Source organism: Panonychus citri, unplaced genomic scaffold (genome assembly GCF_014898815.1).
Source record: "Panonychus citri isolate SS breed McGregor unplaced genomic scaffold, ASM1489881v1 Contig00045, whole genome shotgun sequence".
Lineage (NCBI taxonomy): Eukaryota > Metazoa > Arthropoda > Arachnida > Trombidiformes > Tetranychidae > Panonychus > Panonychus citri.
Genome location: NW_026515450.1, coordinates 479261 through 497654, shown reverse-complemented (window position 1 = coordinate 497654; position 18394 = coordinate 479261). Strand labels below are relative to the sequence as shown.

Here is an 18394-nt window from a genome sequence, read left to right as displayed (position 1 = left end):
TTTCTCTTTATTCTAATTTCTTTTTTTTCACCATGGAGTTTGAAGATAACAGGGGAGAAGAAAAAAGTTTCCAATATAATCTTTTCATCTAGAAAAGTTTACCTAAAGTATATTTACCACCAACTCAACCATTCATGATGATGATGATGCTGGTGATGAGAACCTGTTGATCTTTGAGAAAACATTGAGAATTCTGGAATAATGATAATGAAGATGAAAAAGGAAACAGAGATGCTCAAGGTTGTTCATTCCTTGTATACTCTCAATGAGTTTAATTGAAATTCAATTGTAATAATAAGCATCACACTTACACATTAAGCCTTGAGATTCAATAGAAATCAAGTGAAAATCCTTAAATCTTACAGGGTGAAACTCTGAATTGAAACTCACACAATTTCATTTCAAGAATCAACTCTTGATGTATTAATATAACAACACCAACAATGAAGATACACTAATTCACTATTCGTGACCCCAAGATTGAACTGAAATGAACATTAGTAAAAGGAAATCGTGAACACCTTATACCTCATGGATTCATCATGAAACTGAACTGAACAAAATATCAGCTTCAACTACCGTTTATTTTCATGGGTATTATTATCTCATATTACTTGAAATATTTTCCTCCATTTTAATGATTATTTTTTTATTAGAAAACTGAATTGATTGGTGAGTATAATTGCGATTGATTTCAATTGTCTATCATGAAGATGATTAATATTATCATCAAATTGTTTGTCGAGTATCATTATAATCATCATCCACTTTAATTTCAATCAAAAAGTTTCCTCATAATCAGCCGTCTTCAATACCAAATTGTTACAACAATCAACCTGATTGCAAATGATTAAGAAAATCAATTAATCTTGAATTAAATTTTATCATAGTTTTACTGATTTAATCGTGTTGACTATCATCTGATTTGATAAATTGATCTTAATCAAGCTTAGATTATCAAATTGTTGGGCAAAAAAAAGTAATCTTTAATTAATGAATCAATTCAATTATGATGATTGTTAATTGAGCTTTTTTGATATATTATTATGAATTCAGTTATGACTGATTAACTTATTAGGGTTACTGATTAATTAACTAATCCATTAGTGGCTCTTAATACAATTGATAAAAAAGTCAAACTAATCAACTAATTGTGATATTATTTTACCAATCAAATTATTAACACAACATGAGAAACAGAAATTTATTATATCTCATTTATTAATAGTGATAATTAATGTATCATCGATGTAATAATAATAACAATATTTATCGTATTTAACTAATTATTATTTAATATACATGTATTATTATAATGATTGCAATATGAGCTGATGGTTAGCTTTTTTGTTTGCTAATACCAATCTAATATTATGAGAGAAAGTTAATTAACAATTAATTTCCGTTGGAAAATGAATTTTTTTTGTGCAATACTGTGAATTGGAAATGGTTGAAAATTTTATCTTCATCTTATTCTGATGGTGGTTTATTGAATGTATTACATGTCTAATAATATCTGATGATATTCTGAACACACTGAGTTGACCTAGTTTTCAGATTTTCACTTGATTCTTGGTGTAATTTATGTTGTGCTGTTGTGGTGATGGTGGAAAACAAAATGTTCAAACTTAATCTACTGAATGATAGTTGAAAGAGTGGAAAAAGTAACAAGGAGAAAATATTGATTCCTTGCTCTCTCTCTCTCTCTCTCTCTCTCTCTCTCTCTCTCTCTCTCTCTCTCTCTCTCTCTCTCTCTCTCTCTCTCTCTCTCTGGACATTTTCCACTCTCCATCTTGCCACTTCATCATTAAGTTTTCCACTCTTACCTTTTGTTACACTTGATTTACCTGTTGTTTTATACCAGGGACATTTATTTGTACAATTACAAAACTATTCCAATACAATTGAATTGATTCAGTTGAATGAACATCTTACCTGAACTTTTCTGAATAATAATAATATTATTATTATTATTATTGCTGTTTGATTATGATTGATACTGAATTTATTGGTCAAAAATAATTTGTATACTAATCTAAATCACTGATGAATAAGTAATTTGATCAAACTTAATTTGATCATCTAAATATCAAGGTAAACAGTCATAGATAGATGATATTAATAATACTGATAAATTATATTCAATATTTACCTGATTGATTATCTCTGTTTAGTTAATCAATGATTCTTTATATTACCTGATTAGGATTGTATTAACAGGTTTTAACAATTATTCGAGATAAATATTTATATTAAATCAACTCGTTTAATTTAAATTGATTTTCATTATTCAACAACAACAACAAATGCAAATGAAAATTTAATTGCATTTTCATTTGAACAATTAACCAACAATTTAACAATACAAAAAGAAAGGTAACAAAAAAATAGTAATGAAATTTAATTCCAAATTAACTGATGATAATAAATGAAGATAGAGTAACAATTTAATTTAGTGAAAATCAATAAAATGAATACATAGACAATCAACTTTTATCATGACAATTAATCATTAACTTTGACACTCTAATTGAAACAATTTAGCTGATTGTCATTATCAAGGTGACAGAATTCAAATGAATTGCAACATGATGATAATGAAATGTAAAGGCAGAGAGAGAGAGAGAGAGAGAGAGAGAGAGAGAGAGAGAGAGAGAGAGAGAGAGATAATAACTATGATTATCCATCTGATTATTTCATCATCATTCCCTGAATTATTTTGTAAGAGACAAAAGTAGAAAGAGTTTATCTTTAAAGTTCATAAGTTAATGAGTAATGTTATTGAATAGATTAGATAGAGAAAGATAATAATAAAGATAAGAAAGAAAAAAGATTCGGTCATTTGCCTCGGGCAATTTGTTATTTTTTCGCGACAATCACTGAATGCTGAGAGAATAGCAGAGTGGGAGAGACTGAGAGTACATCATATCACTGGGAATAAATATGAGGAAAAAGCCATTAGATGGAAACATGATAAATCCATCAAATGGTTGATTTTGTTTCTTTATTTCTCTATTAATATTATACACAATTTAACATTTTCTATTCCACCTTCTCATATAATATTTTCATCTTGATGCTCTTCTCCATCACCTTACCATTGAATTCACCCTGCTGATTCATTGGAAATCCCAAAGAGAGAAAGAGAGAAACAATTTCATATCACTTACAATATTAAGAAGATATTATTTTTTTTTTCCAGCTTATATGAAACAAAATGATCCAGGTAATGTATATATGATATAACATTTATTCAGGTAACTAATGATAACTGAAGGTGGGGGAGGATTACTTTTCAATCTTATATCAATATCCACCTTGAAAGTTAACTTACCACTGAACTTTGTCTCTCTCTTTCTCTCTCATTGATCTTTCACCCTCAAGTATTTTGTTGTCAAATCTAATTTCATTGAATGAGAGAGAGAGAGAGAGAGAGAGAGAGAGAGAGAGAGAGAGAGAGAGAGAGAGAGAGAGAGAGAGAGAGAGAGAGACGAGAAAAAGTTTCATCTTCCTAAGGTTAACTTCAGAAATTTATCTCTACTCTTGTCTCTCTCTCTCTCTCTCCACCTTTGTGTATCCAACATTGACAAGGATAATTCAATAATAACTAATATCTTAAGTTCAACTATTCCACTGGTTCGATGAATTGGAACCAAAGAAAACTTTTTTCTCTTCCTTTTTCAAGGTAAAGAAACGTAGCATTCAACAGTTACCTGTCTCTAGATGTAATATAACAAATGATAACTTTCACTCTGGAAGAAAACATATCGAATAACCAATATTACAACTTCGCTCTTTCTTTTTTCCTTTCTTTTTCTTGATTGTAATAATTAAATTATCACAAACAATCCTAGAATCCCTTTAATCTTCTAGTGCATATGAAAAGTTGATAAGAAAAACAGATGAAATTGAATGAATAGTTTTACCTTTTCTTTTCTCACCTTATTCATGAGATAATATCTCTTACCATCAACATCATGATTCTCATATAATTCTGGTCACTATCAGTGGTCACCTTTAATTATTAAAAGGGTTAATCGAATTTGTAGAAAATTTTCCCTCTCACCTCAAGATGGCGACACAGTTTGGAAATTAATTGTTACCTCGAGTTAATTGTTCAAATGATCGATAAACAACCATCAGTAATCAAACTGTTTATATTAATCAGTTGATTGTACCATTGACAAGTCGTTAGAACATTTTGAGAAAGAAAAGTTTTTTTTCTATTCTTTTAATGTGATTAACTTTTTTTTCTTTTCCATATTAATTTAATTACCTGATTGTGTAATTTAAATTTCTATGTATCATATTGTTCAATGATTAAAGACAATTTGAACTTAATAACATTATTAATGAGACAAAGGGTGATGATTATGTTTTCATGAATTTGCATCATGTTAAAATTGTGGAAATTGAATAACGATGAATATTTAAAAGTCGTAAGCCTTTTATCACATTGGCGTATGTTTCCTACTCTCATTTCCACCATCATCTTGATTTTATTTATTATTCATTTCATGATAGAAATTAACTCAACCATGAAGATGATGATAAGAATGAAAATGTAAGATTATATTGGAAATAATATCAATTTATAAGATAGAAAAGTAGAAAGAGTAAAAGTATCTCTTCTCTGAATTTGGAATTAACTTTTTTTGATATTTTCTCTTAAAAAGATTGAATAGTTGAAATCTTTTATTATTTTTACCTGGAAATTATTTCATCAAGAAGAAAATGAAAACGAAGAGAGAGAGAGAGAGAGAGAGAGAAAATATCTCAAATTCTATCATTGATATTACTTGATATTACTTTATTTTGATTCAGTGCATGAGTTTTTCGCAAACATGGTTAAGCTCATAATGAATTTAATTTACTTTCAGAAAGGATGAAATTCAGTGAAACAGAAAGATGAAGTAGAATCTTTCTCTCTCTCTCTCTCTCTCTCTCTCTCTCTCTCTCTCTCTCTCTCTCTCTCTCTCTCGATAAATAATAAATGATGATCATGTTGATGATAAGTCGTGTTACTTATTGATTTAGATGGAGACAAAAATTGATGATAAAGATGATAAAAAATGATCATAGTAAAGATTGAAATTATGTTATCAGTAAATATGATAAAAAATGAACAATAAAGTTGCTCAATGGTGATAAATAAGATAATAGGATAATGATGATAAGTGAATAGGAAGGTTGGTGAAGGTAAAGTTAAAAGTGTAATGATGATAATGATGATCAAATGGAAGAGAAGGAGAGAGAGAGAGACACTCAAGTGTATTAATCCCAATGTGAATCAATGAAAATTCAGGTAAAAGATGAGAAAACCTCTTATCAACATTTATCTTTACTCTTTCATCTTATTACCTTTTTCCACCCTCAAGTCTTGATACACCTTGTTCACCATCCTCATCTTACCTGGAAAACAAGGATTCCCTCTGGATATAACCTGAAACAACAATGAGAAAACAAATCTACCCGATAATAATAATAACGATAATAATAATACTTTCGTGTAATAATCATGATGATGATGATGATGATGATGATATCCAGAACCATTGGTTATCATGTTCACCAAGATTTGGTTGGTGAACAAAAGAGGAGAACAATATTATTTCAGAATTTTGGAAGAAAAAAATTCTGGAACATCAAGAGAAAAGAAAATTTTATTTCTCTAAAATTTCATTTTCTATTCTGACTTTATATATTATCTCGGGTGAACTTATTCTCATCATGACATTGACACTCCTTTTCATTGTTCACTTCATGATGATCATCATGAAACATGATATATAAATAAATATAAAGAATAGAAAAAGTTAGAAACTTTTCTTCGTCATCTTTTGACTCTTAAATTATTTTCTTCATGATCTGGCTAATGTTGAGCAATGAATTATCATGAATTTGAATATACATTGCATGATATGATTATTATCATGAACAATTTTTATCTAATACTGGAAATGGTTATCATTATATGATGATTATCATAAACGATTTCAATTCATCAGATGTAACCAATTTACTTAATTTCATATATCAAATGAAAGAAATGATTTCTATTTCTGATTCAGAGAGACTATCTTGAAAATCACCCTGATCATTTTGACCTGATAGTGAATTGAAAGATAATAATATCAACTTGAAATTGGATTTCGAGTATATCTCTTAAAGAGAGATGGAAAGGTTCTGGTTCCATGTTTTTACTCATGAAGAATTCATGATATTAAGTTTGGGGAATTTTTGTCTTTCTTTCTCTAAAGTTCCATTATCGTTGGAATCAACTTGAAACCACTTTTTCCATAAATCTATCATAGTAAATAGATATAGTATGATGATGCTGATGATCTTGATGATGAAGAGATAAACAATTCTAGGTTTTCTCGAACATCATTGATTCCATGAAATCTATTCTCTTTCCAATCATCATGAGATCAGGGAGAGAGAGAGAGAGAGAGAAAGAGAGCTGGAAATTTTCTCGGATGAGATTTAGTTTACCATCGCAATGTTAAATACAACAAATGAAAAGAAAGAGCAAATGAAATTTTTCTTTGCGATCTATCATAAGCGATATTCCCTTTGGCATGTAATTACATAGGTTTCAGATGGGGAACATGAGGATTGGAACTGAACTTTTATCTGTTGAGTCTAAAATTCAGAAGAAAAGAGATCAGCAAGTTCAGAGGAAAAGGTTCGAAGAGGAGAGAGCAAAGTGGGTAGGGAAGGAAGAGGAAAAGTTCACCCGAATTTCCTTTTTCTATTTTTCTTCCTGTTCATCTCTCCATCTCTCCCCTTATCACTTTTCACATCCTTCACCAGAACTCCTAGAACTCTCTCTCTCTCTCTCTCTCTCTCTCTTCAAGGTATACAACTATTAGCTTTTATAATCTAGTCACGAAAAGTTTACTAGCAACATTCATTTTCATGATAAGTTCAATATGAGAATCAGTTAATTCCTCTTAATTTTTGCCATTTACCATGTAAATCAGAATCACCAACATGTTTAAATGATGAAGTTGATTAAATTTATATATAATATACAAGGTACTACGATTATGCTGATTAAATGATTAAACTTTTTTACTAATTAATATACAAGATTAAAAATCAAACCATTTTTAATGGAAAATAATTTAATTCTGATTAACAAGATTATATTCATATTTTCACCATAAATTTTAATCAAATTCCCTGAACTTTGCCTAACTATGTATTCACATTAACAGTTATAACAAATAATTGATTGGTAATAGTTTCAATTGATTTTGAATATTTTCTCAACTTTTCATATTATCAAAAGTTCAACTAATTCTGAACTTTATATTAGCATCATCATGGTAAGTTGATTGATTTTATCTCAATGAAACTATCATGATTCATGCAATTGAAATGAAATTATATTGATACAACTTAATCGGTTGTATTTATGTGGATACAAAGTAAATATTGGACATGGGAAATTTCAGATTCAGATTTGAAAGTTTTCCCATTTCAAATGATATTACATGAAATTATTAACACCATGAAGCGAAAGGGTCAGCAGGGTTCAATAATCTGAGTGGACACTTGATCAGGTTGACCTTGTTTAATTGATGATCAAGATATATAAAGTATGTTAAGGAAAAAGATAAATTCATTTACATGATAAAAAAAGTTCAGTCTCATTGATCAAATATAATAAATGAAAACATGAGGGAGAAAAACAAACTTTTTAAAAATTCAATCAAAAACTAACATAAATTTCATCTCCTGAATTTTTATCCAATTCTGTTGCTTTTTTTTCACCATAAATTATCACCTCTGTTTTCCTGTTACATGGGATTCCAATGATTCATCATTATCTCCTGAACATGATTAGCATATGTTTACAATTAGCTTTCCCAAGGAAGGATCAAAACAATATGAATTTAAATCAGAAACTGAATCTGAATGTAATTCCTGGGTTCATTGTATTGATATTGCAAGGTGAGTAAATATTATCATGTTTATTATTGAATAATTAAATTATCCAACAGTTGATGATGTTTTTAAATGGCAACAATCAACAAGAAATATACAAAATCAAACATTTACAATAAATATATCTAAATTATGATATATATTCATAAGAGATATGATAATAATAGTTACCTGTGGACAGTTTGAATAATCATGATTCGTGATGAAAGTTCATTAGAATGAAAAAGTTATTCAGTTAGTCAGGGTAACCAGAATTTCCAGAATTATTGATGACAATGAGCTTGTAAAATGAAGGCTACACGAAAAATTTGAATTTCTTTGCATCTTCATCATCACCATGAAAGGAATGATATTTTACTCAATTGTAAGAGTGAAATTTGAGTGATTGAACAAAGAGAATGCTGGTTAAGGTGAAAAAACTTAGAAAGTTCTGTAAGAATCTGAAAAAAAATCTTTTCGAAAGAAAAAGAAACAATTGTTTCGCGTGAATAAGGTAAAAGAAACCACAGAATTTTATTTCCTCAGTGTCATGATAATCACCATGAAACAAATTCCAGCCTATTGAAGATATTATATATTGTTACCATTTTATCATCAACATCATGAAGTCTCTTTTTTCAGGGGAGAAAAAAATGGAAAATGAATTTTCACCTGAGTTATTATTCAGTTTTCGTTTTCTCTTTCGTTCTTGCCTATTTGTTTTTCTATCTTTTTTTTTACTTCCTTTTTGTTCAATGGGATGAACATGAACTTACATGAATTTATATGAGAAAAAATAATTCTCTTCTTCCAATATCATTTTTCTTCTTCATTTATCTCACCCTGATGGATGGAAATTCTGTAAATATCTTTTCGGTAAACAGTTTCAGTAAAATGCTTCTTCTCAAGGAGGAATTAGAACAGAAACATTTACATTTAGTCCAAATCGTTGAAACTGAGAAAACCGCTAAATCTCATTATACTCAACAATGTGAAGAGCTTACGATCGAGATAAAAAAGTTACGAGCTGAGGTAAGAACTTTTCTCCCTGAAACCAACCCTACTCATCCTTTCACTCCAACACTCCAGCAAAAACCACCATCAAGATATTAATGCAAACAAGCAAGTGAAAATCCTAATAACCGTTACTTTTTCCCTTCGACAAGAGATTCGTTGAGTTTCATTTATGAACTTTTCAAATTGTTCCTTCTTTACTTGGAATATTCAAATTTGTTCAGATTTTTTTTTCTTTTTCTTTGTTATCTTATTATAATAGTTTTCATTTTCTTTCTGACACAATCAATTTAATCTTTTCTCATGGAATGAGAAAAAAAATGAAAGACATTTATGAAAGGAATCATTAAAATCGAAGCTTAAAAAAAAGTTCTGAGTAAATCTCATGAAATATAAACTTTTTTTTTCTCTCCACGATTTCAACTCATCTCTTTTTCCCTTACCAATAAAAGTTCTTGATATTATCTATTATTACCTCTCGGTATGTTTACTTTTTCCTCTGTGTCTCAATTGTCTTCATGATTCTGTCATGAGGAAATTCATGATATTAGTTTGAATTGAGTAGTTTTTTTGTTTCATCTGATTCTATTATTGTACATTTAGAAACTTAAGTGACATCTTCTGGTAGATTTAGTTGTTGATTTCCAATCGGATTTCGACTTATATTTTCTCAATTATTTTCTAATTGTGTTTTAATCCTAATTGTTGACAATTTACCTTTTCATTTTCTTCTTTTCTTTTTGTTGATTGTTTTAATTTGATGGTCTAAAGTTTTTCACCCACCGTAAACAGCTCTGTTCCCTGAAGAAGGAGTGGAAACTTACACCTTACAAAAGGTGTAATTCAATTGAGAACGACGATGAATCGGAAGAGGTGAAAAAGATCAAAAAAGTTCAATCGTTCTTCCGTGGTTGGTTATGTCGACGTCGATGGAAACAAATAGTCGAAGAGTATATTAACTCACCTCATGCAGAAAATATGAGAAAACGTAACAGGTAAGTTTCAAACGAATATTGAAAAAGAAAAACAAAAAAGTTCTTATTCAAACTCTTAAAACTTTGGGGTAATTTTTTTTCTACTGATCAGTTTGGTCTTTCGTATGGTTGAAGCTGAAGAGGAATATGTTGAACAGCTTCAACTTTTAGTCTCATGTTTCCTTCGTCCCCTGAAAATGGCAGCATCCTCACAGAAACCACCCTGTTCTCATGATGAATTGAATTCAATCTTCTTGAATAGTGAAACAATCATGTTTTTACATCAAATTTTTCTTAAAGGTTTGACCGCTCGCATGGAATCCTGGCCAACCTTAGTATTAGGTGAGCAACTGACCATTAAATCAGTAAACAAATTAATCAAATTTTCATTAATCACAATCAGTTATTAATAAATATGAATAGTTACCTTGGAATTATGAAAAAAAACTTTGTCACTTCAAAATCAAAATTCCATTTCTACTATTAATACAATATAATAGTTTTAGCGAAACCGAAAAGTTTCCTAATAATAGTTTGGTAGTGTGAACCTTGTAAACCTTTAGCGCTTCAGGTCACTTTCGTGATCGAAACGGCCTGACCCATGTATTAGTTGCCGTTATTAACCATTGGTTTTTACTTTCTTTTCGTCTTTCTTTCTTCATTTCTTTACTCTTCTAATGCATTTGCATCTTTTACCTTTCGCTTTCTACTTGCCGGTCCATTTATCCAACGAAATTGAATTTACCTGCAACTTCCGTTACCTTTACAAATATTTCTACTTCCTGTCCGAATATATAATTTCCTCTTCCACTTTACCTTTTTTCCCCGCTTCTGCTTTCTCTCTCTCTTTCTCTTTTCTACTCTCTTTTTATTCCGATGACCAATTGCTGACCCATATGACTTTGAATCTTGACAAATTTTTTTCTCACACTTTGATAATACACTTTGATTACAATCAAATTATGATGCTACCTTGATGATAAAATTGATTATCATTCAATAATCTTATCGAAAAAAAATTGATTCATTTTCTGATTGATTTTTGTCGGTGAAAAACAACAAAAAAAACACCAACAACTAAATGAAAACAAAACTTTTTCGAAACGAAAACAAAACTTTGAACATTTGTTTCCGTTTCCCTTTTTTTTGCTATTTTTTCTGGGCACTTTCTTCTTGTCTTGTTTTTTCTTTCTTTTCTTTTATCCCCTAACCCGATTCCCTATCGACATTGAACATTTGCATCGAAAAACACTCACACAAACACTCAAACACACACACACATACACTTTTAACACAATTCATATTCTCAATGCTGGTAAAACTTTGATCTGAACTTATTTTGACTCGAAAACAACATTTTGAAACCAACTCGAAACTGACCAATTAAAACAAAACCTTCGCAAATATTGACCATCATCTTACCTGGACTTTTAATTTTTGTTTGTCACCTTAATTTGTTGATTAATTTGCGATTGATTTACAATTTGATTACTTGCAACATAATCAAACAAAAAAAAATTCACAACAAACGAAACGAAAAAAAAAACTAAATCAATCAATTGAACTTTTTGTTTGCACTTTTTTGCCTTGGTGATTATTTTAATCATCTGAATCTCTCAATCAATTACAAACAATTTAATGATTGAAAACTCACTCATTCACTTATTTATCATGAAACAAAAAAAACATTGGTTTGCAAATTGAAATTCACTTTTATCACACATTATGACTTTTAATTGCGAAAAACAAAACCATCAATACATTTGTTATGATTTGCAAATTGTTGACAATTTAAACCAACGGGAATAGGAGATTTGTTTGATATGCTGTTGCCCATGTTATGCATTTACCAGGAATATGTTAGAAATCATCATTTCTCATTGCAAGTTCTTGCTGAATGTAAGGCGAAGGAAAAATTTGCGACCTTATTAAAGCGATTAGAGGAGAAGCCAGTGATCGCCAACCGAACATTGGAAACATTTCTAACGTACCCAATGCACCAGGTAAGACAATTTACCTGATGGAATATGTAAAATTACAAATGGAACACAATAGATTGAGATAGAAAATTTTTCCTTCTTCATTTAGGTTCCTCGATATATTATCACTCTACACGAATTACTTGCTCATACACCACATAATCATGTCGAAAGGAAAAGCCTTGAAAATGCCAAGAGTAAACTGGAAGAGTTATCAAGGGTAATTGTTATTATTATTTTCGAAGATTATTATTGAGATTATTGTTTGATTGGTCTCTCTCTCTTTTTCCTCAGCAAATGCATGATGAAGTCTCCGAGACTGAAAATATCCGTAAGAACCTTGCCATTGAAAGGATTATCATTGGTGGATGTGATGTCCTACTTGATGTTAATCAAGTCTTTATCCGTCAAGGAAGTGTCCTTCATTTACCTGTGCCTAAAGTGATTAAAAGGATTAACTCATTTAAAGGTGATAAGGAAGTGGTCAGACAATGTTTCCTTTTCTCAAATCATATCTTACTTTGCATAAGAGCTTCAAATGGTAAACTTAATGTAGTCGAGGTAAAGAAAATACTGAGAATATTATTGTTATTAAGAAAAAGAAAAACTTTTTCCAATTTACCTTAATCGTTATTAATCTTTTCTCTTAATGTTATTATATATTAATTACTTTCAGAATGTTGGACGAATACCTTTAACTGAGGCTACTTTGATTGAAGAACCCGCTGAACAATTTGCCTTTCTCATTGATGATTTTGCAGGTAATCTCATGGAGATAATTTCATTGATAATTTCTTCCTTGATAAACCTCATAAATCCCTATTTACCTAAGGGATAATCTATTCATGTTTTTTGTCATGAAACTGAATCCATGGTTGATTAATATTTACTTTTCTGTTACTAATAGATGAAAGTTCAAAGTAGTCGTAATTATTATAGATTGAATCAAGATTATCATTCAACAAGTGTCTTTGTTACAACTTCCGATTTGATAATATTACCTTTGAGATTTAATAGTAATTCTCAACTTTCATGATGATATTATTGTTATTTTTTCATCAGATTTCAACTCATTATCATCATGAATGAGAACAAGAAAGGAGCAAACATGATTCGATAATATCTTATTTGAAATTGAAATTTTTCACATAAAATCTAATAACTTTTTTGCCTCGGAACTTTTTATTCAGTTGAACTTATTGATTTGGAAATGAATGATTTATAATAGCGATGTTTTTACAACATTGTCATCGTGTTACAAAAAGTTGATTAGTTATGAAATATAAATAAATTACCACAGTAATTGTACATTAACCATGGTGCTCATGATTCTAATATTATCATGCTCAGATTCACAATTGCAACATTAGAATTAGAACTTTTTTTTGCAGAATGATCGGTTACGCCATCTATTAGAGTTCATTTCAAGTGATGAGATTAATTTATTCCCAGGGATTGGAGTTTTTTTCTTACCTGGAGGGAAATTTAATATCATTCATTTGCGATATGAATTCTTGCAGAACTGTTTCCGGTTCTCATGACAGTAATGTATCAAAATTCTGAGTGAATAAGCCAATTGAGTAGTTGAGCTTTAATATATTCAATGAGAGTTTAATTACTTTTATTCATTAATATTTTATCATTTTTGTTTATTTGTAAAATAATCAAATCAAGTTTGATGCAATTTTAATGATGTTTTTTTTCATGATATAATCTGTTGATAATGAATTAAAAATCTCATGAAAATTGCAAATTTGATTCAGTGTCATGTTATTTACTTTTTGTGACAGAAAATTAAACTCATATTGTATTAACCAAGGTCATGGTTGCAATTAAACAGCAAATTAAATGCAAATCAAGCTGGACAATTGCGAAAGGTTTAATTTCACAATCGAGGCTATTCCGATAGGAGATGAAGATAACCTCATTGTGATTGCGAAATGCCAAGAATTGAAATTTATTCAGAGTTTTTAAATATACTTTAGAGCCAATTGCATTACCTTTAGTATCATCATGAGACTATTTCTGTCCACCCTCGGGATGAAATTCAATAAATATTAAACCTTTGCAATTGTCCAACATGACCAGCGTTCAATTTGCTGTTTAATTTGACCTTTTGATATCTGAGGTTGATTTTGCATATAAAGTTAACTGAATTTTCAAAGTATTAGTTCAGCAATTTGAATAATTAGCCTGATATTTTAGCAGCTATGCTTTGGAACTATTTTTTCAAGATCAGCTCTCAAAAATTTGATATTAAGTGAAGATACAATTTCTTAGCTTGGACTGTAGTTGACCTGGTTGACCATAAAAGCGGCAGATTAACCTTATCTATTAGGTGGCTAACTGTTGATAATGGTTATCATTTCCATGGTGTTTTGAATTGAGAATGCGCCATGAATTTTGTCTTTATCTAGAAGATTAAGGGTTGGGGATAAGATGAAAAGAAGAAAAAAGTTCTGAGCCCGGAATCGATGATAAGAAACAACCTTGAACATTTCCAGGTATTCAAACAGTTCGAATGGCCTATTTTCACCTCTCAACCTCCATATATCTTATTATATTATATAAATACCTTTGTATGAACATTTCCTATTCTGACTTGAGTAAACTTGAAATAATCTGAAACTTTTTCTATGAAAGAAAACAACAAGAAAATATTAATAATATTGAACCACAGCCTCATAATAACCAAGTTCAGGGTCAAATTAACGAATGCAAATTCAACTTGAATTTCATCTCAAGAGGAGATAAAGATAACCTCATGGCGATTGCATAATCGCAAGAATTGAACTGAATCAGAATTGGTATCATTTCAATTTAATTGAATTCAATTGCATAACATTATGTATTAAGTTATGATCCATTTTTTTTTTGCAAACTTCTGTTTATTTGGTTACAGTGTTTACAGAAATCGTATCTGCATGTAATAGTTACTATTCAGAACTATTCTGTACACTTCTCGTAATCATCATGATGATGATATCTACTGTATTATCATGTAGGTTTTAATACTAGAATTGATCGATATTTTCTGGGTTGACACAAGAAAGTAAATGTCTGTGCACATGTAACAATATTACTCAGCAATCTCAATTGAATGTGTGTATAAATTCATGATGATAAAAGAGAATCCTGAAAACTGAAACTAACCCAAAAGTTACCAGTGTATCAGTTTGTATTGATATTCATCTATGGTAGATAAGTTAAATGTCATTATTTAATCTGATTCAATTCAGATCACTCAGAACATTAGATATTCAACAAGATGAATGTGTTAAATTTTTCAATATCATTTTAAAAATTGAAAATTATCTCATTTTCTTATTATTATTATTAGTTTTCTATTATTATTTCTTAATAATTTTTGCTAATTCTCAATCTTAATTGCATATATGATAAGATTGTTTCTCATCGATTGCATAAGAAAAAGTTATCAATTTCGTATGAGTTAAAATGATGAAATCGAGATGATATTTAGATGAATTAAATTGATTTTGAAATACAACAAGTTATGGATAAAAGGATTGATTGAATTTTTGAAAAGTTCATAATCATGAATTATATCATCAAGAATACATGATGATTATATTCATTAAAAGGTTAATGTTGAGGGCGGAGTATTTGGCTGGGAAATCTAGGTAATAACAATTAGGGATGATGAAGATGATCAAGTCGGCTGGGAGTGTACAAAGCGTAGGACGATATGTAATATTGAAAGTTAAGGTAAAAGTGTAGGTGGATATTTTATGAGCTCAGGTAAATTTAATATCTTCTCATGAAAATGATGAATAATATACAATATATGTAATAAAACTAGGATAGAGAAAAGTTCTAATGAAACAACATTTGATTCCAGAACAATTTGTTTCTTTTGCTGATTTTTTCCTCAATTTTCAAGTGTCTCACTCAATTCAATTCATATTATCGTAACAATTCATGACTATTATCACCATTTATCATCGTTAATCTTGAAAGTTATAATATCAAAAAGTTTTACAATCTCAGGATTCCGATAATTGAAAGGAATCCATGATATTTGTAAAAGAAAAACAAACTTTTAAACATTCATACAAAGAGATCATATTATCATAATCATGAAGATACGATAATGAAAACTGTAAATTCATTGAGATAGTAAAAAGTTAGTAAGAAACAAGAAAACAATGTCATGAATTCACCTGAACGTTGAGTCGAATCAGCGAGAATCAGATAATAATAATGATTGAAGAAAAAGAAAAAGAGAAAATTCTGAAAGAAAGAGTTCACATCGGGGATAATATTCGTCTACTCATTTTCCACCTCCACCTCCACCTCATCATCATCTTCCACCTTCACTCAACAACATTTCCCCTTTTCTAAACTCGAAAAGTCTTATAAGTCTCTTCTTACATTCTCACTGAACATATCATATAATACATATGATTGCCACTCTCTTCAGCATCCACACCTCATCCATCTCCTTTGCTCTCTCCCTCATACTCTCACTAACTTGACGATGAAAATGATGATGGAAAAGAGGTTGTTGTTGATGTTGATATTATTATTCTCATTGCTATAGTCTGTTCTCATGGTGTAATTGTTTCATTTGGAAAAAGATGAAGTAAAAATTTTCAATTCTTTTCCACGAAAATCAATAAATAAAATCAACTTTCTTCTAATAGAGGGATCCATAAGCTACTTTTCTCGAGCCAATGAAGCAAATTTACCAGCGTTACATTTACCAGGAAACAAACAGATCTACAGTGGACTCGATTTCAAGATAATCTGGGACTGTAAGGCTGGTCCACCCGTTTCGATTCATTTGGTTGCACCAACCATGCAAGAGAAAGCAGCTTGGACCAGTGATATATCACAGGTAAGAACAATAATTCACTTCAATCATCACCATAATCGTCAATATCATTACTTAATTGTCATCGTCTCACTCTCTCATTGTTATGGTGAGTGAGTGAATGTCAAGACAGTCTCACCTCTCTCTCTCTCTCTCTCTCTCTCACACACACACACTCTCTCTCTCTCCATCCTATTTCGTAGTGAAACACTTTCAATCTTTCATCATTGTATCTTCATCATCTCTTTTTATTGTAAATTGGTATTTAGATTATGATTACTGATCAACGAGATTAATTTATTATAATCAACTGATTGTCTTGATCAATGATTTTCTTTTCACTTGCAATCGTTTAAAGTACCGTTACTTTCATCATGAGATGAACATTTTGTTTACCTTTTTTTGTGTTTTCCATTTTGCTTCTCAATTTGATTTCTCATTGTTTCCAATTAATTTGTGCTTAATTGTTACAAATACATTTTCCTCTTCTTCTTCTTTTAATTGTGATAATTAACTAAACTAATCTCTTTCTAATCAAGATATTGATTATCTTGTTGATATTAATTTGCTTTAGTGTTTGGTTTTTTTTTCGTTCATCAACATTTACGTCTCATGTTACTATCAAATCTGTGATAAACCTTTGACATTAACAATCAATTAATTGTTAACAGGATATTTATTATCATTCCTCACTAATTGTTATATTTTCATTAGTGTTTCTCTGGTCTTCTTAATTGTTAATCATGTATTGTTAATCAGTGATTCAATTTAAATCAATGTCATCAATGGTTATGTGTTCATCAATTTATCAACCATTGAATTTATATTACTAAAGGTAACATGATGTTCAAATTTCATCTTCATCCTTTTTCATTTTCAGTTTGTTTTTACATCTCAAGTGTTGATATAGAGATGAAGATGATGAAGATGAAGATGATGATGATGATGATGATGAAAATGATATACTGAAAATCATTGATCCACATGATAAATTTCATTGTTACATCATCATTTTCATCCATATTGAAAGTAACAGTTTTTTTTTCACTCTAAAAAATATATCTAAGTGAAAACAGTCAAATTTAAATTGTGTTCAAAGTGATTAAGTTGATTGAAATTTGATTTCTCTTTTTTCCTTTTTTTTTAATTTAATTGCAAACAATCAATTAATTTGCTTCCCCCATTAAATCAATAGATTATTTCATTTTCAATTGATTGACTATTCAATACTTATAATACATAATCTCAACAATTAACCAATAAATCAATGGTGATTATTATCATTGATGTACATTTTTAATGATGGTAAATGACTCGTTAATTGTTTAATTGTCCAAGTAATCAATCAATAATTAATAGAATCATTTTAAAATGTTGACAAGTTAATTATACATGTTGTTGGTTAACATTTAATTACAGCTTGATTAGCTTTTGAAAGGTTAAATTGAATGGATAATGATATTGATTTTCTAATCTAATTTACTGATTGTGATTACAATTAATATATTAATTGTCCTTCTCTCTCTCTCTCTCTCTCCCTTTTCAGTGCATTGATAACGTTCATTTCAATGATCTCTTCCATAGCACTATGAGTGATTCATCATCGGTAACGATGCCTCAATCGATCAGGTAAAATTGATTGGAAATTTTTTCGAATT

The 18394-nt window shown here is 29.6% G+C and overlaps 1 protein-coding gene across 2 annotated transcripts in view; it reads left to right on the top strand.

Moving 5' to 3' along the window:
* LOC128398082 (ras-specific guanine nucleotide-releasing factor 2-like) overlaps positions 1–18394 on the top strand; it is a 61901-nt gene that overhangs the window by 34031 nt on the left and 9476 nt on the right. Inside the window, exons 2-11 of one of the 2 annotated variants that reach the window (XM_053358896.1) lie at positions 7856–7962; positions 8820–8967; positions 9721–9944; positions 10036–10265; positions 11733–11926; positions 12012–12122; positions 12197–12463; positions 12579–12663; positions 16567–16760; positions 18283–18365. In XM_053358896.1, the coding sequence (XP_053214871.1) occupies positions 7856–7962; positions 8820–8967; positions 9721–9944; positions 10036–10265; positions 11733–11926; positions 12012–12122; positions 12197–12463; positions 12579–12663; positions 16567–16760; positions 18283–18365 (1643 nt within the window). The remainder of the gene's footprint in view (positions 1–7855; positions 7963–8819; positions 8968–9720; positions 9945–10035; positions 10266–11732; positions 11927–12011; positions 12123–12196; positions 12464–12578; positions 12664–16566; positions 16761–18282; positions 18366–18394) is intronic. The other variant, XM_053358897.1, reaches the window with a different exon arrangement.